The 23371-nt window shown below is 49.0% G+C and overlaps 1 protein-coding gene and 1 long non-coding RNA gene across 2 annotated transcripts; one reads left to right on the top strand and one right to left on the bottom strand.

The window, feature by feature from the left end:
- Nucleotides 1-269: 269 nt before the first annotated feature.
- On the bottom strand, nt 270-23371 carry LOC129701560 (uncharacterized). The gene is made up of 5 exons (XR_008724213.1): nt 23240-23371; nt 18207-18298; nt 4904-5014; nt 1585-1695; nt 270-399 (listed from the first exon to the last, which is right to left on the bottom strand). It is a non-coding gene; the product is annotated as an uncharacterized LOC129701560 (long non-coding RNA).
- On the top strand, nt 8957-23242 carry gpx3 (glutathione peroxidase 3). Its single transcript, XM_055642816.1, has 5 exons — nt 8957-9108; nt 15080-15236; nt 18485-18602; nt 19826-19925; nt 22085-23242. The coding sequence occupies exons 1-5, from the start codon at nt 9037-9039 to the stop codon at nt 22301-22303; spliced, it is 666 nt and encodes a 221-aa protein (XP_055498791.1). The 5' UTR covers nt 8957-9036; the 3' UTR covers nt 22304-23242.

Below are 23371 nucleotides of genomic sequence, written 5' to 3'. Positions count from 1 at the left end.
GTACCAAGGTGCAGTGAAAACCGTTTTGTTGTGTGGTAACCAGTCAGCGGAAAGACTAAATGATTACAATCAAACCGTCCATAGTGTACAGATACAGGATAAAGAGAATAACGTTTAGTTTATTGTCACGTGCACCAGGGTACAATGAAAAGATTTAATGTTGTGTGCTATGCAGTCAGCGGAAAGACTATATATGATTACAATCAAGCCATCCACAGTGCACAGATACAGGATACAGGGAATAACGTTTAGTACAAGATAAAGTCCAGTGAAGTCCGATCAAAGATAGCCCGAGGGTCTCCAATGGGGCAGATGGGAGATCAGGACCGCTCACTGGTTGGTGATGGGATGGTTCAGTTTTAGAAGTTGCCCCTAGGATAAATTGCGGTCTCCTTCTTCCTGTGTTAAAGTTGGTGCAGTTAGTAAAGAATGACCTCTAGTGCAGTGGTTCCAAACCTTTTTTAACATAGCCCCCTTGGGATCTTTCAATTTTTCTATGTCTTCCCCCCACATTATTAGCGGGAAAAAGTACTTCAATATTATAATACCTTCCATAAAAATATCAGTGTCTATTAATTGCACATATATTCTCTTTTATTCTATTCCACAAACATCAACAATATTTCAACTACATAGATTTAAATTTATTAGAACTGAAATTTAGGAGGCAACAGGGTGGTAGCTCTGTGGCCCCCTTCATTGAACCTGTGGCCCCCTAAATCCCAATTTTTTTCTGTGGCCCCCCTGAAATTTGCCATGATATGGCCCCAGGTTGGGAATCACTGCTCTAGTGCACGCTAGTTTAGTATTCTCTGCCCAGGAGATAAGCCTGCGTTTGTTTGTTCATTTGTTCTGATGAAGGCGCTGTGCACACGGCAGCCAGCCAGCAGTCGCTTGCATTTTTCTTTTTGTTTTCATTTTTTATTTCATGTTTTTGTGTACCTTGTGTGTTGTGACTGTCGGCAGAACAATTTCCCTCCTGCGATGAATAAAGTTTTATTGTATCGTTTTAGTTTAGTTTATTCTCATGTGTACCATGTTGTCAAGTGGAAAGCTTTTGTTTGCATGCTAGCAGTCAAAGAAAGGTATACATGATTACAATCAAGCCATCCATTGTGTACATTGTAGGTTTCAATTTTGGGTTATTATTGTCAGTGCACCAAGGTACGGTGAAAGGGATGATCAAAGGCCAGGGATTAAAATACAAAAAGTTGATAAGTCATAGGAGCAGGTTTAGGTCCATACGGCCCATCAAGTCTACTCCCCCGTTCAACCATGGCTGGTCTATCTTTCCCTCTCAACTCCATTCTCCTGCCTTCTCCCCGAAACGCCTGACACCCTAATGCCCCTGTCCCACTTAGGAAACCTGAACGGAAACCTCTGGAGACTTTGCGCCCCACCCAAGGTTTCCTTGCGGTTCCCGGAGGTTATTGTCAGTCTCCCTACCTGCTTCCACTACCTGCAACCTCCAGCAACCACCTGCAACCTCCGGGAACTGGGACAGGGGCATTACTAATCAAGAAAAAGTGTGCAATTAGGATAGAAGTGGCATAAAATGTGCAGGGTCCCGACACAAAACCTCACCTGTCCATGTTCTCCAGATATGCTGCCCGACTCTCTGAATTACTCCAGCACTTTGTGTCTTTTTGGTAAACCAGCATTTCCTTGTGCCTACAGTGAAAAGCTTAGTTTTGCCTGCAATCCAAACAGATCAGATAACACTATGCATAAATACAATCGAGCCAAACTCAAGTACATTAGGTAGAGCAAAGGGGAATATACAGAGTGCAGAATATAGTTCTCTGCATTGTAGCGCATCAGTTACAGAGACACAAAGTGTATATTCTTTGTATACACTTCAAAGTGTATACAAAGTGTATATGGTGAGTGTATACACCAATCTCTGTCCTCCATCTTGACACCTCGTTGTCCCACAGTCCAACAATACCTCGATGTTTTAAATTCTCAGCGTTTGAGTCTCCAAACGTTAACTGTTTCTCTCTTCACAGATGCCGCCTGGCCTGTTGAGTGTCATAAAGAGAATGAGCATAAAGATGAGGCCATTTGGCCCACTGAGTCCACACTGACCCTCAAAACACACATTTACACCAATCCCATTTATTCTCCCCCCATTCCCATGAACCCCCTCTCTCCCCCATTCCCATGGTCCCCCCCCCACACCCCACCCCCCCCCCCCCCACCCCTATCCCTATCCCACCCACACCGGATTCTACCCCTCACCCATACATGAGGGGCAATTTACAGAGGGCCAATTAACCAACAACCTGCACGTCTGTGTGAGAGGAAACTGGAGCACCAGGAGGAAGCCCACGCGGTCACAAGGAGAATGTATAAACTCCATACAGACAGCACCTTTAGTCAGGATCGATCCCGGGTCTCTGGCGCTGTCAGACAGCAACTCTACCGCTGAGCCATGTCCATGTACCTGTCCAAATGTTACTTAAACATTGCGATAGTGCCTGCCTCAACTACCTCTTCCATCAGCTCATTCCATACACCCACCAACTTATGCCTAAAACAGTTCCTATTAAATCCCCCGCCTCCCCCACCCCGCTCACTTTAAACCTATGTTCCTCTGGTTCTCGATTCCCCTACAATGGGCATGAGACTTTGTGCGTTTACCCGATCTATTCCTCTCATGTTTTGTACGCCTCTCCCAATAGCTCAGGCCATCAAGTCCTGGCAACACCCTCGTAAATCTTCTCTACACCCTCTCCAGCTGCAACGTGGTGCCCAAAACTGATCACCAAACTCTAAATGCAACTTCACCAACGTCTTGTGCAACGACAATATGACTTCCCAGGGTTGGGGGTGTAAGAAGATAGAGGCCCTCTCCCCTCCACACCTCCCCATCCATCAGCCCTCCCCACCCACTCACACCTTACAACAATGAACTGTGGAATACAGCAGGTCTGTAGAATAGGACATCGTCACGGCAACCAGACCAATACCCTACGGTCACGGGGTAAGGATCAAACTGACCCCATAACAAATAATGTGTAGGAAAGAACTGCTGATGCTGGTTTAAATCAAAGTGAGACACAAAATGCTGGAGTAACTCAGCGGGTCAGGCAGCATCTCTGGAGAGAAGGAATGGCTGATGTTTTGGGTCGAGAGGCTGAAGAAGGGTCTCGACCTGAAACGTCACCCATTCCTTCTCATGCTGCCAGTCCCGCTGAGTTACTCCAGCATTTTGTGTCTACACCAAATAATATTAGTTCGTTAGTTTAGTTTATTATCATGTGTACCAAGGTGCAGTGAAAACCGTTTTGTTGTGTGGTAACCAGTCAGCGGAAAGACTAAATGATTACAATCAAACCGTCCATAGTGTACAGATACAGGATAAAGAGAATAACGTTTAGTTTATTGTCACGTGCACCAGGGTACAATGAAAAGATTTAATGTTGTGTGCTATGCAGTCAGCGGAAAGACTATATATGATTTCAATCAAGCCATCCACAGTGCACAGATACAGGATACAGGGAATAACGTTTAGTACAAGATAAATTCCAGTGAAGTCCGATCAAAGATAGCCCGAGGGTCTCCAATGGGGCAGATGGGAGGTCAGGACCGCTCACTGGTTGGTGATGGGATGGTTCAGTTTTAGAAGTTGCCCCTAGGATAAATTGCGGTCTCCTTCTTCCTATGTTAAAGTTGGTGCAGTTAGTAAAGAATGTCCTCTAGTGCAGTGGTTCCAAACCTTTTTTAACATAGCCCCCTTGGGATCTTTTAATTTCTCTATGTCCCCCCCCCCCCACATTATTAGCAGAAAAAAAAATACTTCAATATTATAATACCTTCCATAAAAATATCAGTGTCTATTAATTGCACATATATTCTCTTTTATTCTATTCCACAAACATCAACAATATTTCAACTACATAGATATAAATTTATTAGAACTGAAATTTAGGAGGCAACAGGGTGGTAGCTCTGTGGCCCCCTTCATTGAACTTGTGGCCCCCTAAATCCCAATTTTTTTCTGTGGCCCCCTGAAATTTGCCATGATATGGCCCCAGGTTGGGAATCACTGCTCTAGTGCACGCTAGTTTAGTATTCTCTGCCCAGGAGATAAGCCTGCGTTTGTTTGTTCATTTGTTCTGATGAAGGCGCTGTGCACACGGCAGCCAGCCAGCAGTCGCTTGCATTTTTCTTTTTGTTTTCATTTTTAATTTCATGTTTTTGTGTACCTTGTGTGTTGTGACTGTCGGCAGAACAATTTCCCTCCTGCGATGAATAAAGTTTTATTGTATCGTTTTAGTTTAGTTTATTCTCATGTGTACCATGTTGTCAAGTGGAAAGCTTTTGTTTGCATGCTAGCAGTCAAAGAAAGGTATACATGATTACAATCAATCCATCCATTGTCTACATTGTAGGTTTCAATTTTGGGTTATTATTGTCAGTGCACCAAGGTACGGTGAAAGGGTTGATCAAAGGCCAGGGATTAAAATACAAAAAGTTGATAAGTCATAGGAGCAGGTTTAGGTCCATACGGCCCATCAAGTCTACTCCCCCATTCAACCATGGCTGGTCTATCTTTCCCTCTCAACTCCATTCTCCTGCCTTCTCCCCGAAACGTCTGACACCCTAATGCCCCTGTCCCACTTAGGAAACCTGAACGGAAACCTCTGGAGACGTTGCGCCCCACCCAAGGTTTCCGTGCGGTTCCCGGAGGTTATTGTCAGTCTCCCTACCTGCTTCCACTACCTGCAACCTCCAGCAACCTCCGGGAACTGCACGGAAACCTTGGGTGGGGCGCAAAGTTTCCAGAGGTTTCCGTTCAGGTTTCCTAAGTGGGACAGGGGCATTACTAATCAAGAAAAAGTGTGCAATTAGGATAGAAGTGGCATAAAATGTGCAGGGTCCCGACACAAAACCTCACCTGTCCATGTTCTCCAGATATGCTGCCCGACTCTCTGAATTACTCCAGCACTTTGTGTCTTTTTCGTAAACCAGCATTTCCTTGTGCCTACAGTGAAAAGCTTAGTTTTGCCTGCAATCCAAACAGATCAGATAACACTATGCATAAATACAATCGAGCCAAACTCAAGTACATTAGGTAGAGCAAAGGGGAATATACAGAGTGCAGAATATAGTTCTCTGCATTGTAGCGCATCAGTTACAGAGACACAAAGTGTATATTCTTTGTATACACTTCAAAGTGTATACAAAGTGTATATAGTGAGTGTATACACCAATCTCTGTCCTCCATCTTGACACCTCGTTGTCCCACAGTCCAACAATACCTCGATGTTTTAAATTCTCAGCGTTTGAGTCTCCAAACGTTAACTATTTCTCTCTTCACAGATGCCGCCTGGCCTGTTGAGTGTCAGCTATGTCACCCGTACTAATTAGGAACCTATCAATCTCTGCTTTAGAAATACCCAAAGACTTGGCATCGGAGGCAATGAATTCCCCAGATTCACCATCCTCTGGTCACACACCTCGGAAGAAGGCCCTTCGGCCCAACTCTTCCATGCCGACCAAGATGCCCCATCCAAGCGGGTCTCATTTGCCCGGGTAGAAGGCTCTTTACATTTGCTCCATCTCTTCCCCCCTCACCTTAAACCTACATCCTCTGGATCTTACTCTAGATAAAAGACTATGTGCATGCACCATATCTATTCCCCCATGATATTATACACTTTTAATAGGATCACCCCTCAACTTCCTGCGCTTCAAGGAATAAAGTCCTAGTCAACCCAATGGCTGACTATAGTTTGTAATCATGTATAATCTTTCCACTGACTGGATAGCACACAATAAACCAAGCTCTTCACTATACCTCGGCACAGGCAATATTACATGACAATACTAATAAACTAAATTAAACTCTATAATATCACCCCACCCCCTCCTGCACTCTGAGGAAGAAAGTCCCAGCCTGTTCAACCTCTCCCTGTAGCTCAGGCCCTCGAGTCATGGCAACATCCTCGTAAATCTTCTCTGCACCCTTGCCATTCTCCAGAGAGGAGGCTGTCTAGTTTCTGGCTGGAGATAGACACAAAATGCTCGATTAGCTCAGCGGGACAGGCAGCATCTCTGGATAGAAGGACAAAGCACCACCATTCCTTCTACCCAGAGATGCTGCCTGTCCTGCTGAGCTACTCCACCATTTTGTGTCCATTGAGTGTAGGAATTGGGGTTCCTATACTCGCAACAAGACGTTGGAGAGGCCACATTCCATCCGACACATTCGTTTCTGGCTGGATTTGATTCTGGATTGGATCTGTCTATCTGTGAACAGTCTGTACTTGGCCAATATTCCAGTCAGTGGGCTAAAGGCCAGATCAGCAACCACACTGCGATCACTTGTCTCAGCGCACAGCTCATTCTGGAGTGCAGGTCTTTGCTGCCCAAGTCATTATGTTCGGGAACAGCTCCATCCAAGGAAATGCAGATAATTGTCGACGCAGCCCAGACCATCACACAAACCAACCTCCCTTCCATTGACTCCATATACACTTCACACTGCCTCTGCAAGGCCACCAACATAATCAAGGACCAGTCTCACCCTGGTCACTCCCTCTTCTCCCCTCTCCCACCAGGCAAGAGGTACAAAAGTGTGAAAACGCACACCTCCAGATTCAGGGACAGTTTCTTCCCAGCTGTTATCAGGCAACGGAACAATCCTATCACCAACTGGAAGAGTGATCCTGATTTTCCATCTACCTCATTGTAGACTCTCGGACTATCTTTAATTTGACTTTATCTTGCACTAAATGTTATTCCCTTTATCCTGTATCTGTACAATGTGGACGGCTGGATTGCCATCATGTATTGTCTGCTTTGACTGCATAGCAGACAAACAAAAGCTTTTCAGTTTAGTTTAGTTCAGTTTAGTTTATTATTGTCACGTGTACCGAGGTGCAGTGAAAAGCTATTTTTTCTGTGCTATCCAGTCAGCGGATATTACAATCAAGCCGTCCACAGCGTACAGATACAGGATAAAGGGAATTGCGTACAGTGTGAGATAAAGCCCAGGGAAGTCCAATTAAAGATAGTCTGTGGGTCTCCATTGAGGTAGATGGGAGGTCAGGACCACTCTCTGGTTGGTGATACAATAGTGTGGAACGAGTGGATACTGAACTAGATATTTCCACTAGTGGGAGAGTGGCACAGCCTCATAATACAAGGACGTACCTTTAGAAAGGAGATGAGGAGGAATTTCTTTAGCCAGAGGGTGGTGAATCTGTGGAATTCATAGCCACAGATGTCTGTGGAGGCCAAGTCTTTGGGTATTTTTAAAGCAAAGATTGATAGGTTCTTGATTAGTAAGAGTGTCAAAGGTTACGGAGAGAAGGCAGGAGAATGGGGTTGAGTGAAAAAGATAGATCAGCCATGATTGAATGACGGAGTAGACTTGATGGGCCGAATGGCCTATTTCTGCTCCTAGGACAGTTGGTCTCAGGAAATGTCATCTGTCTATTTCCTCTACGATGCCGCTTGACCCGCTGAGTTACTTCAGCACTTTGTGTTTTGAATAAGCAGGAACATCAAGGCAGAAGGTTCTGGAATCTGATGACAAAGGAGGATGTTAATGGGAGCGACTAGGGGAAAATTGAAAGGCAGATGGAAATAGAACAGCATGGGGGATGGGGAACCGCAGCAGAGAAACCTGGTATTTAGTTTTAGTTTAGCGATGCAGCGGGGAAACAGGCCCTTCGGCCCATCAAGGCCGTGGCGACCATCAATCACCCCATTCACACTAGTTCTATATTATCCCACTTCCTGCACACTGTGGGCAAGTTACAGAGGGCCAATTGACCTATAAACCTACACGTCTTTACAATGGGGGAGAAAACCGGAGCACCTGGAGGAAATCCACACGGTCGCAGGGAGAACGTGCAAACTCCACACACACAGGCAGCACAGGTCAGGTCAGGTCAGGTCAGGATCTAACCCTGGTCTATGGTGCTGTGAGGCAGCAGCTCTACCCGCTAGCTTCAGAGGCAAGATATCAGTAATCACAGGGAGTCCAGGCGAGTGTGTTAGTGTTTACAGAGGGTCGTGGGGAGCGTGTCAGTATTTACAGGGGGTCCCGGGGTGTGTGTGTGTGTGTGTATACAGGGGATCCCAGAGAGTATGTCCGCCCCGTGAACGAAGGTGGTCCTGGCGGGGGGCGCTTGCTGCCTGGTGCAAGCAGAAGATAAAACAGTTTGATGAACTTTATGCACCTATATCAGCGCCAGAAGCGTGGCACCTCTTGTGTACTGCCAAGGTGATGTCAGCTGTATGATCTGTATGCAAACCGAAACATTTACGTACAGTTTCGGTTTGCAACTGTATGCAAATGTTGAGTACATGTCAATTAAGTTGCATTGAATCATTCAATCTTTAAGGTACAACCCAACAGTATGAACATTAAGTGTGTAAGCAGGAACTGCCGATGCTGGATTAAATCGAAGATAGACAAAGAAGGTCTCGACCCGAAACGTCACCCATTCCTTTTCTCCAGCGATGCTCCCTGTCCCGCTGAGTTACTCCAGCTTTTTGTGTCTATCTTCGGTATGGACATTGCTTTCGCTAATTTCAAGTAATCCTTGCATCCCCCTCTCTCTCTCTCTCTCCGCCCCTCCCACACCCTAGCTATCCTGCTAGTTTCACTGTTTGTATCTCTTCGTTAGCACCTCTTCCACAACCAACAGTAGACCATTGTGGGCTCTTTGGTCATCGTTGCCGGTTCCGATTTGATCTGTACCTTTTCATACATTCTAGTTTCCCCTCTCCCCTGTCCCTCGGTCTGAAGAAGGGTCCTGACCCAAAAACGATTCCTTTTCTCCACAGATGCTGCTGGCTGACCCGCTGAGTTACTCCAGCATTTCCCTTCACTTGTTTGATGAACTGAAAGGGTTACACTGCTGTGCTGAATCAGAGCTAATATCTACTCTTCTGCAATTGATTGGCTGCCTGCAGTCCTGCCCCTTCTCGCTGTCTCTATTTATCCAGGAGGATGGTTGTTCAATCCTCACAGCAGACACGACTGGGCTGTGGCATGGTGTCTCTGATGCCACAATGAAGGACACAAGCAAGGAATGGGTCCTGTTATCGTTGCTGCTGGCCTGGATTCACAATGCAACCAGTCAGGTAAGAAACATGGCACAGTGGTAGAGCTGCTGCCTCACAGCACCAGAGACCTTGGTTCAATCCTGACTATGACAGGGTGCTGTCTGTATGGAGTTTATACGTTTTCCCTTGTGACTGTGTGGTTTTTCTCTGGGCGCTCCGGTTTCCTCCCACACTCTAAAGACGTACAGGTTTGTAGGTTAATTAACATTGATAAAAATTGTAAATTGTCCCTCGTGTGTAGGATAGTGCTGGGGTGTGGGTGGGTCGCTGGTCAGTGCGGACTCGGCGGGCCGAAGGGCCTGCTTCCGTGCTGTATCGCTAAACGTTTTTCAAGTTAGCCCAGGATATTGGTGTCAATGATAAGCTTGACACGATTGAATTGTTCAACTCCTGTGGCAATGATTGAGAGCTGACAGGATAATCAGTAATGAAGAATAGAAAAAAAAGACTCAAAGTGCTGGAGTAACTCAGCGGGCCAGGCAGCATCTCTGGGGGAACATGGGTAGGTGACGTTTCAGGTCAGGAAACTTCTTCAGACTGATTGCAGATGGGGCAGGTAATCGGTGGATACAGGTGAGGGGGGGAGGGTCCCAGGGAGTGTGTCAGTGTTTACAGAGTCCTATGCAGGCTGCAATATGATCTCCTGACTCTTATACCCAATGCCTCGACAAAGAAGGGTTTTGACTCGTAACGGCACCTATCCATGTTTTCGAGATGCTGCCTGACCCGCTTTGTGTCTTGTCTTCGAAGGCAAGTAGATCAGGTGCCCCCCAACATGTTGCTATTTGTATCGCCTGCACCAGATCTATGTGATTTGCCCAATTTATCAACACAGACCTTGTCCCAGTCTGTGTTTCAGGGCGACGTACCAGGGAGTGGGAAACGGGCTTGCAAGACACTGGCAACTCCACCACGATATAACAAGCCAGCGTCCCGTACACAAAAACAGCTGGCACCGTTAAAAGCTGCTTCAATCATTAACTCCCCCTGGCTCACCTCTAATCATGACCCTGTGATCCTGTCCGTCATCGTAAATCTACACACAGTCCGTACACACATTCTCTCCCACCCCAATTCTCTCTTTTTCTTTTCACCTTCTCTGTGTTTCATTCTCTGTCCGTTACCTTTTTTCTTTCTTTCCCTTTCCTTCATATTGTCTCTTTATTCTTTTCCTTTCGTTTTACCTTCTCTCTCAATCTTTCTCCTCACTTCCCCCCCCCCAGGACTTTATTCAGCAAAATGCATAATACAGCACATCAAGCAATCATTATACTACAATGATGCAGTCATTATTTACAATGCTCTCGATCCTACGCGGCGACTAGCCGCATCATGGAAGGCCTCCAGTGTCCCCGTGGACACCGCGTGTTCCCTCTCCAGGGACACGCGATCACGGACGTAGGCCCGGAAGAGGGGCAGGTAGCCGACTATGGCATGACCATCGACCGCCCGCTGCCTAGACCCGCGAATAGCCATCTTGGCCAGGCCCAGGAACAAACCGACAGGGAGGTCCCACCCCCCCTCGATCGATCGACTCTCCCCACTCCCTGCCTTGTGTCCAAACACCAGGATCGTGGGACTAAAATGCAACCAGAACCTGAGGATCAGCCCCTTCAGATATTGGTACAGGAGCAGCAACCTCACACACTCCATATACGCGTGGAACACGGTCTCTTCCTCACCGCAGAAAGTACAGGCGACTCAAAAGTTTATTACACGCCACCGCTCTGTGCAACACTCTCCACCCCAGGTCCCCAATGAAAAGGGGGAAGACCCCCTTGTAGAGAGACCTCCACTGGGGACTGCCCCCGCCTTCAGGTGGTAACACGGACCGCCAAGGTGTGTCCGGACGGAAGACGAAGGCAAGGAGGTGCCGAATGTGCAGGAGCATTCTGTACAGTGTGCGCCTCTTCGCTCTCTCTCTCACTTTTTTCCTCCCCTCACTTTTGTCTTCTCTCTCATTCTCCGTCTCCCAGTGTCAGAGAGTTATACAATACGGTTTATTTGTCACATTGCACAAAAAGTGCAAGTGAAATGGATATGTCAGCAGCGATACAATGATAAAGAGCACAAACAAAAACACAATAATAATGTAACATAAATATCCACCACAGCATTCATCACTGTGGTGAAAGGCACACAATTTGTCCAGTCCTCCTCCATTTTCCCCCGTGGTCGGGACCTCAACCCTCTGCAGCCGCCGCTGCGGGCGTCCAGATGGTAAGGACAAGGTACGAGTCCAGGTAAGTCCATAGTCTGCTCTTCCCCACCGGAGACCGTGGTTTTAAGTTGGTGTAGGCTGCAGGCCAGCGGCCGAAGATTTAAAGTTCCCTCCACGCCACAGCCAGAAGCACTGCAGACCGCAGGGCCGGCGGTCGATGTTAAATCCATACCGCGCCCGCGGTAGAAGACGGCCACATACCACCAACCCTGGTTGCGTGGCAATTAAAGATTCTATTCTATTCTATTCTAAGCTTCTTCTTACCCCGGGTCCCCCCCGAGGGATCCCGGGCTGTAGACGCCGCGCCAGCTGGAGCTGTGCAGACTTCAGGCTGCCGGCTGCTGCGGGCCAACAAAACGGAGCGCTCCCCTCCAGCGAGTCCCAGCGAGGGCTCGCCCGCTGCGCACTGACAGTCCACGCTGCACCCGCCGCCGGAGTCCCGAGCGCGTCTCCGGGAAAGGCCGCGCCGATCCTCGCTGTTAGGCCATGGGGGAGGCGACCTGGAAAAAGTCGCCTCTCCTTGGAGGAGGCGAGCAAAACGGTTTCCCCTTCACCCCCCCACACAAAGAAAAATTAAAAACATACTTTAAAACATACTAAAAAAAAAGTTGAAAATAAACTAACGCGCTGCTGACGGGGCTGCCACCATTGCAGCGCCCCCCCCCCCCCCCCCCCCCCCCCCCCGTGTCATTGAGTGATACAGTGTGGAAACGCCCTTTGGCCCAACTTGCCCACACCGGCCAACATGCCCCAGCTACACTAGTCCATCCTGCTTGTGGTTGGCCCATATCCCTCTAAACCTGTCTAACCATGTACCTGTCCAAATGTTTCTTAGACGTCTCTCGTTTCTCTTTTCTTCATTTTCTTCCTTTCCTTTTTCCTTCTTTCTTTTTCGCTTTTATTTTTTTTCTCTGTCTGTCTGTCTGTCTGTCTGTGTCTGTCTGTGTATAGAAGGCTTTGGTTTTATAAGATGACGGCGTGGGAGCTCGGAAAGTGGAAGTCATTAAAGAGACGAATGCCTCGAATTCAATGCCTCGACAAAGAAGGATGTTGATCCAAAACATTACCCGTTCCTTCTCTCCAGGGATGCTTCCTATCCTGCTGAGTTACTCCAGCATTTTGTGTCTATTGAGCATGGAAATTGGAATGTTATGTCACAATTGTGCTAGATGTTGGTGAGGCCACATTTAGAATATGGTGTTCAGCTCTGATCACCCTGCTCCAGGAGAGGTACCATTAAACTGGAAAGATTTCAGAGAAGATTTGAGGATGTTGCCGTGACTCGAGGGTCTGGGCTACAGGGAGAGTTTGGGCAGGCTAGGACTTTTTCCTTGGAGCACAGAAGGGTGAGGGGTGATCTTATAGAGGTGTACAAGATCAATAAAACGTTCCACGCAAGATCATAATTACTGAGGTTAGTAGAAACAAGGAACTGCAGATGCTGGTTGACAAGAAAATGGCACAAAGTGTTGGAGTAACTCAGCGGGTCAGGCAGCATCTCTGGGGAACATCGTGGGAGGATAGTGGAGCACCCAGAGAAAACACTTTAGAGATACAGCATGGAACCAGGCCTTTTTGGCCCAGAGTCCGCACCAACCAGCGATTACACCGTACACTAACACTATCCCACACGCTAGGAACGATTTACAAACCCTTCCGTCATTGGGATGTAGGAAAAAAACAGAACACCCAGAGGAAATCCACGCAATCATTGGGAGAATGTACAACCTCCACACCCACCCACACGGACACGAACCCCCACCCGCCAAGGTCAGGATGGAACACGGTGGCTTTACCCGCTGTGCCACCGCGCCATGGAGTTTGCTGAATTACACGCTGCCACGTTGACCAGCTCAGCTCTGGCTTTGTCCCACGTCAAACACGGTGGCGGGAAGGAAGTAGTGTTGAAACTATCTGACCCACGATGAGTAACAACTGCACAGGGGACCTTCTGGTCCCAGACTCTGCTAATGGTTTAATGATCAATTCAGCTTTATCAGCTAAGCAAACACTCTCTGCATGTCAACTGCCGAGCTGTTCCCTCTCCCTCACTCACTTTCACTCTCAGTACTTTACCACTCACTACTTTACACTACTGGAACGTTACTTTATTACTTTTATATGACTATGATTTGGATGAGAACGTACAGGCAAGATTATGTTTGCGGATGATACAACGGGTGGTTTTGCAGATAGTGAAGATGGTTGTGAAAGATTGCAGCAGGATCTGGATCAATTGGCCAGGTGGGCTGAGGAATAGTTGATGGAATTTATTGCAGGAAAATGTAAGGCCTTGTATTTTGGGAAGTTTAACAAGGGCAGAACCTACACGGTGAATGGTTGGCCTCTGGGTAGTGTTGTAGAGCAGAAGGATCGAGGAGCACAGGTGCTTGGTTCATTGAAGGTGGAGTCGCAGGTAGATAAGGTGGTCAAAAAGGCTTTTGGCATATTGGCCTTCATCTGTCAGGGTATTGAGTATAGACGTTGGGAGGTTATATTGCAGTTGTATAGGACGTTGGTGAGACCGCACTCAGAGTATTGTGTTCAGTTCTGGGCACCATCATACAGGAAAAATGTTGTCAAGCTGGAAAGGGTACAGAAAAGATTTATGAGGATGTTGCCAGGACTAGAGGGTGTGAGCTACAGGGAGAGGTTGAGTAGGCTGGGTCTCTATTCCATGGAGCACAAGAGGATGATAGGTAATCTTATGGAGGTATATGAAATCATGAGAGGAATAGATCGGGCACAGTCTCTTGCCCAGAGTAGGTGAATCGAGGACCAGAGGACGTAGCTTTAAGGTGAAGGGAAAAAAACAGAACACTCAGAGGAAATCCACGCAATCATTGGGAGAATGTACAATCTCCACACCCACCCACACGGACACAAACCCCCACCCGCCAAGGTCAGGATGGAACAGTGGCTTTACCTGCTGTGCCACCGCGCCATGGAGTTTGCTGAATTACACGCTGCCACGTTGACCAGCTCAGCTCTGGCTTCGTCCCACGTCAAACACGGTGGCGGGAAGGAAGTAGTGTTGAAACTATCTGACCCACGATCAGTAACTGCTGCACAGGGGACCTTCTGGTTCCAGCCTCTGCTAATGGTTTAATGATCAATTCAGCTTTCTCAGCAAAGCAAACACTCTCCGCATGTCAACTGCCGAGCAAAGCTCGTTCCCTCTCCCTCACTCACTTTCAACAAAGATGCTGAAAGATGGGAAAGAAGAGAGCAGATTTACGAGGATGATGCCAGGAATCGAGGGTCTGAGCTACAGGGAGAGGTTGGGCAGGCGAGGACTATTCCTTGGAGCGCAGGAGGATGATCTTATTAGAGGTGTACAAAATCATGAGAGGAATAGATAGGGTGAATGCAGTCTTGCCCAGAGTAGGGGAAATTGACAACCAGAGGACATAGGTTTAGGGTGAGGGGGGGGGGGGGGGGAAGATTTACTAGGAATCTGGGGGGTAACTTGTACATAACTAGTGGGTGATGTATGGGACAAGTGGCTGGAGCGATAGTTGAGGCAGGTACTATTGCAGTGTTTAGGAAACATGTGAACAGGAACATGGATGGGACATGTTTAGAGGGATATATGGGCCAAACGCAGTCAGGTGGGACTAGTGTAGATGGGGCAAGTTGCTCGGCATGGGCAAGTTGGGACGAAGGGCCTGTTTCTGTGCTGTATTGACTCTACCATTGACGGGCAGTGTGGAGAGGGCAAGCACGGGCGTGGTGCTAACAACCATCCTCGTTTTTGTCTTCCTGCAGACGGCTTACTGTAACTCATCAGCCTCGGGCTCCATCTATGACTACGGGGCAATGGCCATAGACGGGAGCAGATACATCCCATTGCGCGAGTACATGGGCAAGACCGTGCTGATCCTCAACGTGGCTTCCTTCTGAGGACTCACCAGCCAATACGTCGGTAAGGAGCAACCAACTGCACTTTCAGGCTTTAGACTTGCCCACTGCCAATACGTTTAGTGAGCACAGCAATCTTCACAGATGATCATTCGTTAGGAACAGTGAACAGAAGTCCCCAACAACCCTGAAGAAGGGTTTCGGCCCGAAACGTTGCCTATTTCCTTCGCTCCATAGATGCTGCTGCACCCGCTGAGTTTCTCCAGCTTTTTTGTGTATCCCCAACAACCCTCACCAACTTCGACAGATGCTCCGTAGAAAGCATTTCAATCAGGATGTATCACAACAGCATGGTTTGGGAACAGCTCCATCCAAGGCCACAACAAACTGCAGAGTTGTGGACGCAGCCCAGACCATCACACAAACCAACCTCCCTTCCATTGACTCCATCTACTCTCCACGCTGCCTCGGCAAGGCCACCAGCATACTCAAGGACCAGTCTCACCCCGGTCACTCCCTCTTCTCCCCTCTCCCATCAGGCAAGAGGTACAGAAGTCTGAAAACGCACACCTCCAGATTCAGGGACAGTTTCTTCCCAGCTGTTATCAGGCAACTGAATCACTCTATCCTAATGTTTAAGATACATTTGGACACGTACATGGATAGGACAGATTTAGATGGATATGGGCCAAACGCGTGTGAGTGGGACTAGTTTAGATGGGACATGTTGGTCGGTGTGGGCAAGTTGGGCTGAAGGGCCTGTTTCCACACTGCACCATTCTATGACTAAAAAGTGAAGAAGAAAAATGCATGTAGATAAGTAGAGTAGATTTGAAAGAGGAGTGAAATGTAAAGGCAGAGAGAGGTTTATGGGTGGAAAGGAACATAGGAAAGGAGGGGGGAGAGTGGGCTTGGGCAGATGGGTGAAGGGAAAATAGTCATAAAGTGCTGGAGTAACTCAGTGGGTCAGGCAGCATCTGTGGAGAACATGGATAGGTGACATGTCACAGAGTGCTGGAGTAACTCAGTGGGTCAGGCAGCATCTGTGGAGAAATGGTATAGATTATAGTTCGGGTCAAGACCGTTCTTCAGTAATATTCATGATGTGACATGCATAGACATTCCTGAATGTTACCCAAACCATCGTGAGCTACTTTGTTACGGTGCTTGCCCTCTCCTATAACATCTCTGCTGCCTTGGGTGATGCAGGACAGGACACAAGCTTTGGGACACAGTGGGAAGCTGTTGCCGTCTGTCCCAGCCTGGTAGAAACCTGGATGGAGTGGATTTGGAGAGGATGTTTCCACTAGTGGGAGAGTCAAGGACCAGTGGCCACAGCCTCAGAATTAAAAGACATTCCTTTAGGAAGGAGATGAGCAGGATTTTTTTCAGTCAGAGGGTGGTGAACTGTGGAATTCATTGCCCCAGACAGCTGTGGAGGTCAAGTCAATGGACATTTTTCAGGAGGAGATTGATAGATTCTTGATTGATACGTGTGTCAGAGGTAATGGGGAGAAGGCAGGAGAATGGGTTTGAGAGGGAAAGATAGAGTCATAGAGCAATACAGTGTGGAAACAGGCCCTTCGGCCCAGCATGTCCCATCTGCACTAGTCCCACCTGCCCACGTTTGATCTATATCCCTCCGAACCTGTCCTATCCATGTACCTGTCTAACTGTTTCTTAAATGGTGCGATAGTCCCTGCCTCAACTATCTCCTCTGGCAGCTTGTTCCATACACCTACCACCCTTTGTGTGAAAGACATACCCCACAGATTCCTATTAAATCTTTTGCACTTCACCTTAAACTTATGTCCTCTGCTCCGCGATTCACTTACTCTGGGCAAAAGACTCGACCATATCTATTCAAATAATGATTTTACACACCTCTATTAGATCATCCCTCATCCTCCTGTGCTCCATGAAATAGAGTCCCAGCCTACTCAACCTCTCCATATAGCTCTGGCCCTCTAGTCCTGGCAACATCCTCGTAAATCTTCACTGTACCCTTTCCAGTTTGATGACATATTTCCTATAACATGGTGCCCAGAACTAAACACAATACTCTGAATGCGGCCTACCTTAATTTTGCAATCTCACTCAAAATAATCCCCCTCTCTCATCCCCCCCTCCTTCTTGCGGGGGGGGGGCGAAGATGAAGGTGGCGCGGGCACAGCGGGCGGGGGGGATGAAGGTGGCATGGGCCCAGTGGGGGTGGTGTGGGCCCAGCGGGTGTCAGCGGGGGTGGTGTGGGCCCAGCAGGGGTGGCGTGGGCGCAGCGGGGGTGGCGTGGGCCCAGGGAGGGTCAGCGGGGGTGGCGTGGGCCCAGGGAGGGTCAGCGGGGGTGTCGTGGGCCCAGCGGGGGTCAGCGAGGGTGCCAGGGACGGGAGAACAGAGAACTGGCCGTTTCCAAAGGTTTTTTTCCAAATTCTTTTTTTTTTTTGGTGACTTTTTTCTTATGGGGAAAAAAAGGGGGGTGCAGTCGCACCCAACGCACCCCCCCTTCGGACGACCATGAAAACGGCAGAGAGAAATCACCGGCTGCCCACTGCCCTCTCTGGAGGATGTTGCCACCTCGCTCTACCTCAGCAGAGCCACTAAAATCATCAAAGACCCCACACACCCCGGTTACCACCTTTTTGAACTGTTGCCCTCTGGCAGGCGTTACAGGTCAGCCAAAACACGCACCTCCAGACTCAGAGACAGTTTCTTCCCCGAAGCAATCTTCACACTCAATAGGAAACACACTGAGTATTATTCATGCTGCACTCTCCAATGCTGGTACCCACCTTGTACTTTACTATCACCATGTACAGTACTGATTACTTATTTTAACACCTAGTTTTTAACATTGGTTTTAATTGTGGCCTGTGTTTTTATGTTTGTATATTATGCACCAATGGAGTGGCAGCAACAATTTTGTTGTATGCAGTGCTTACAAAGACAAATAAAGGCATTTCATTTCCATTTCATTTCTTTCCATGACCTTTAACGCCCTCACTAATCAAGACTCTGTCAATCTCTACCATAACAATACCCAATGACTTGGCCTCCACAGCCGTCTGTGGCAATTGAGCTCCGCAGATTCACCACCCTCTGTTCAAGAGGCTTTTCGTTGGGCACATGGATCTGCAGGGAAGGGAGGGATACGGGTCATGTGCAGGCGGAGGAGATTAGTTTAACTTGGCGTCATGTTCGGCACGGACATTGTGGGCCGAAGGGCCTGTTCCTGTGCTGTACTGTACTGTTCCATGTTCTACGCAAGTCTCCTTCTGTGCTCCGTTCTCACGATCAACGTGTCTGTTCTCTCCACAGAATTGAATGCACTGCACACCGACCTCAAATCTCATGGCTTCACAATTCTCGCTTTCCCCTGTAACCAGTTCGGGAAACAGGAGCCGGGCACCAACCAGGAAATCTTACCCTTGTTAAAGTGAGTGAGGACCTCAGCCCCAACCCACGGAGGAACTGGCACAGAGGGGGCGGGGGTGGGCAACCCCAGCGAACACTGGCAGAGAGGGGGGCAGATGGTCCTCCCACCAACTACAGAGCGGTCCTGACCTCCCGTCTACCTCATTGGAGAACCTTGGGCTATCTATCTTCAAGCACTAAACGTTATTCCTTTATCCGATATCTAAACACTGTGGGCGGCTCGATTGTAATCATGAAGGGTCTTTCCGCGTACACGTGACAATAAACTAAAATTAAATCTAAAGCAAAGCTAAAATAAAACGCAATCTAAACTCTGAACCAACATCCAACACTGGGGAGATGCTACACTCTGCACTTCACACCCAAGACAACCCAAGGCATCTATTTAATTCTCTCCCACTCTCGCCCATCACTGACTCTCCCCACCCCCCCACCCCCACAGTTCAATGTGTAGGTAGGAACTGCAGATGTTGGTTTAAACCGAAGATGGACACAAAATTCTGGAGTAACTCAGCGGGTCAGGCGGCATCTCTGAATAGAAGGCATGGGTGACGTTTCGGGTCGAGACCCCTCACTCAGTCCGAAGAAGGGTCTCGACCCGAAATGTCACCCATTCCTTTTAATCCAGAGATGTTGCCTGCCCCGCTGAGTTACCCCAGCATTTTGTGTCTATCTTCACACTAGTTCTATGTTATCCCACATTGTCATAAACTCCCCACACACGAGCGGCAATTTACAGAGGGCCAATTAACCTACAAACCTGCAGAAATAAAGAACTGCAGATGCTTGTTTAGGCAGCATCTCTGGAGAAAAAAGGATGGGTGACCTTCGGGGCGGGACTGAAAATACAATAACCTTCTTTGGACTGAAAATACGAGTCACCCATCCATGTTCTGCAGAGATGCTGCCTGACCCGCTGAGTCACTCCAGCACTCCGTGTCTTATCAACCTACAAACCAAGTTCCGTCCCACACACTAGGGACAATTTACCAATTGACCTGCAAGCCCGCACGTCTTTGGCGTGTGGGAGGGAACCGGTGCACCCTGAGAAAACCCACGCGGTCACAGGGAGAACGTGCAAACTCCAGACATACAGCACCCGTAGTCAGGATTGAACCCGGCGCTGTGAGGCAGCGGCTTTACCTGCTGCGGGAGGCGGGGGTGAGTGGCGAGGCGCTGCGCCGTTGCGTTTGTTTTGAGCTGGTCCCCGTTCCTTGCCCGTAGATACGTGCGTCCGGGGAAGGGCTACGTTCCGAACTTCCAGCTGTTCCAGAAGGGGGACGTGAACGGAGAGAAGGAGCAGGGGCTGTTCACGTACCTGAAGGTGAGTGGGACCCCGGGGCCAGGCGGGCGGGGAACGGCTCCATGCTGTGGGCGGGGGCGCCTGCTGAGGGAACGCCGCGGGAGTTGCCGTCACCAGGGGGTGCCACACCGCGGGGGGAAGGCAAGAGGAGGGGAAGGTAGACACAAAATGCTGGAGTAACTCAGTGGGTCAGACAGCATCTCAGAAGAAAAGGAATAGGTGATGTTTGGGCTGGAGCAGAAGGCTGGAGAAGGGAAGGGAAGGTCCACACTGCAGAAAGATGCTGGAGTCAATTATGAAAGAGGTAATAATGGGGCATTTGGATAGCAGTAAAAGGATTAGTCCAAGTCAACATGGATTTATGAGAGGGAAATCATGCTTTACTAATCTTCTGGCATTTTTTGAGGATGTGACAAGTAAAATGGATGAAGGGGTGCCAGTGGATGTAGTGTATCTAGACTTTCAGAAAGCCTTTGATAAGTTCCCGCATGGGAGACTGGTGACTAAAATTAGAGCACATGGTATTGGGGGTAGGGTGTTGACGTGGATAGAAAATTGGTTGGCAGATCGGAAGCAAAGTGTAGGAGTGAACGGGTCCTTTTCAGAATGGCAGGCAGTGGCGAGTGGAGTGCCGCAAGGCTCGGTGTTGGGGCCGCAACTGTTTACCATATATATTAATGATTTGGAAGAGGGAATTAGGAGCAACACTAGCAGGTTTGCGGATGACACAAAGCTGGGTGGCAGTGTGAACTGTGAAGAGGATGTTGGGAGGTTGCAGGGTGACCTGGACAGGTTGAGTGAGTGGGCAGATGCGTGGCAGATGCAGTATAATATAGATAAATGTGAGGTTATCCACTTTGGCGGCAAAAACAAGGGAGCAGATTATTATTTCAATGGGGTTAGGTAAGGGGGAGGTGCAGCGAGACCTGGGTGTCCTTGTACACCAGTCACAGAAAGTTGGCTTACAGGTACAGCAGGCAGTGAAGAAAGTTGGCCTTCATAACAACAGGATTTCAGTGTAGGAGTAAAAAGGTTCTTCTGCAGTTGTATAGGGCTCTGGTGAGACCACATCTGGAGTATTGTGCACAGTTTTGGTCTCCTAAATTGAGGAAGGACATCCTTGTGATAGGCAGTGCAGCGTAGGTTCACGAGATTGATCCCTGGGATGGCGGGACTGTCATATGAGGAAAGATTGAAAAGACTAGGCTTGTATTCACTGGAGTTTAGAAGGATGAGAGGGCATCTTAGAGAAACATATAAAATTATAAAAGGACTGGACAAGCTAGATGCAGGAAAAATGTTCCCAATATTGTGCAAGTCCAGAGCCAGGGGCCACAGTCTTAGAATAAAGGGGACATTTAAGACTGAGGTGAGAAAAAACTTTTCCACCCAGAGAGTTGTAGATTTTCTGGAATTCCATGCCACAGTGGAGGCCAAATCACTGGAGGGATTTAAGAGTTAGATAGAGCTCTAGGGGCTAGTGGAGTCAAGGGATATGGGGAGAAGGCAGACACGGGTTATTGATGGGGGAACGATCAGCCATGATCACAATGAATGGCGGTGCTGGCTCGAAGGGCTGGATGGCCTCCTCCTGCACCTATTTTCTATGTTTCTATGTAATGAGGAAGCTCTGTAATGTGGTAACGTCGCATCACAGTAATCCACCTGTCTCACACGTCGTGCTCTTAACCTTCTCACCTTTGTTCCAACCATATGCCTATCAAACCCCCCCTCCCCGCCTGTATAACCCGCCATACTTTGTCCTGCCTCTTCGAGCTTTCTCTCCCATTTCCACTAGTGGGAGAGTCTAGGACCAGAGGGCACAGCCTCAGAATAAAAGTGGGTACCTTTAGGAAATAGATGAGGGCGAATTCAGCTAGAGGGTGGTGAATCTGTGGAATTCATTGCCACAGATGGCAGCGGAGGTCAAGTCAATGAGGTCTTTTTGGGGCGGAGTTTGACAGGTTCTTGATTAGTTTGGGTGTCAGGGCTTATGGGGAGCAGGCAAGAGAATGAGGTTGAGAGGGAATGATAGATCAGCCGTGACTGAATTGTGGAGTACACTCGATGGGCCGAATGGCCAAATTCTGCTCCTATGATCTATGCAGTTATGTTGGTCATCCCGTTGAGTTGCTGCGCCCTCTAATTCTCTCTCTCTCTCTCACTCTATCTACACACAGGGATCCTGCCCGCCAGTGGGGGATAACTTTGGGAACATGGACCGACTTTTCTGGCAGACCCTGAAAATCTCCGACATCAAGTGGAACTTTGAGAAGTTCCTGGTGGGTCCTGATGGGCGCCCCGTGCAGCGCTGGCACCCGCTGATGCCCGTGCCCTCAGTGCGGGAGGACGTCACACGTTACATCCGGTCGCTGCACAGGCAACAGACCATTGGCTAATCATGTCCCCCATCCCCCAGTCTGTGACCATCATCACCGCTCGCTTTCGCCCATGCCTCCCCTCCCCCCCCATCCACCCCTCTCTCCATCCATCCATCTCCACAACCCACCCACCCCTCTCCATCCCCTCCCTCTCCATCCTTCCCCTTCACCCGTCTCACTGCCTCCATTCTTTCCTCTCCTCCCCCTCATCTCACTGCCTTCTCTCTCCACTCACCTCCTCCCCTCTCCCTGACACCCCATCCCTCCCCACTTCTCCTCCTCCCCCCCCCCTTATTTCCTGTCCCCCTCCCTTCACCCCAATCTCCTATCCCCTTCATCCTGGCCCCTCTTCTCCATCCCCTCCCCCCTCCATTTCCCCCACCCATCTCTCCTGTCCTCCACCTCTCCCTCCTGGTCTGTTTAAATCCACTTCCTCCTCCCACCCCTCCCTTTCCAGCCTGCTCTGCCGTCAAACCCCGCTCTCCCCACCCCTTCCAGCCCACTCCACCTCATTGAACCCCTCCCCCTCTCCCTTCCCACCTCCCCCTTAAGACCCCAGCCCTCCCTCCCCTACCCTCTCTCTTTACACCCCCCCCCCCCCCCCAGCCCACTCAACCACACGAACCCCTCCCTCCACCCTTTCCTCCCTCCCCTCTACACACAGCGGGGCTGATGAGGAACAGATTGACTGGGACATACCTCACCCCCCTCTCTGTCTATAGGGAGGGTGAGGGAGCAGGGGGGGGAAGAGAGCAGCTACGTGACGTCCAGGTCTAAAAGCGGCCACGGCGACGGATCTGGACCGAGACGGCAGCCTCACCTCGACCCTTCGTGCATTCGGGCCGAGGATGGGCTGCCAGCTGCCCGTCTCCCCTCCCTCTCCCCCTCGCTCTGTCCCTCCTCCCCCCCCCCATTTCCTCCCCGACCTCCATAAGACAATAAAACATTTCTTACAATGCAAACAGAGAATTATTTCCTGAACGGTGCGGTTCTGGGGGTGGGAGGAAGGGGTTCCAATATCTACATAAAACATAGAACTGTACAGCACAGAAACGGGCCCTTCGGCCCACAATGACCATGCTGAAC

The sequence above is a fragment of the Leucoraja erinacea genome, chromosome 11 (assembly GCF_028641065.1).
Source record: "Leucoraja erinacea ecotype New England chromosome 11, Leri_hhj_1, whole genome shotgun sequence".
Lineage (NCBI taxonomy): Eukaryota > Metazoa > Chordata > Chondrichthyes > Rajiformes > Rajidae > Leucoraja > Leucoraja erinaceus.
Note: the sequence above shows the minus strand (reverse complement) of the source record. Positions and strands in the feature narration are given on the sequence as shown.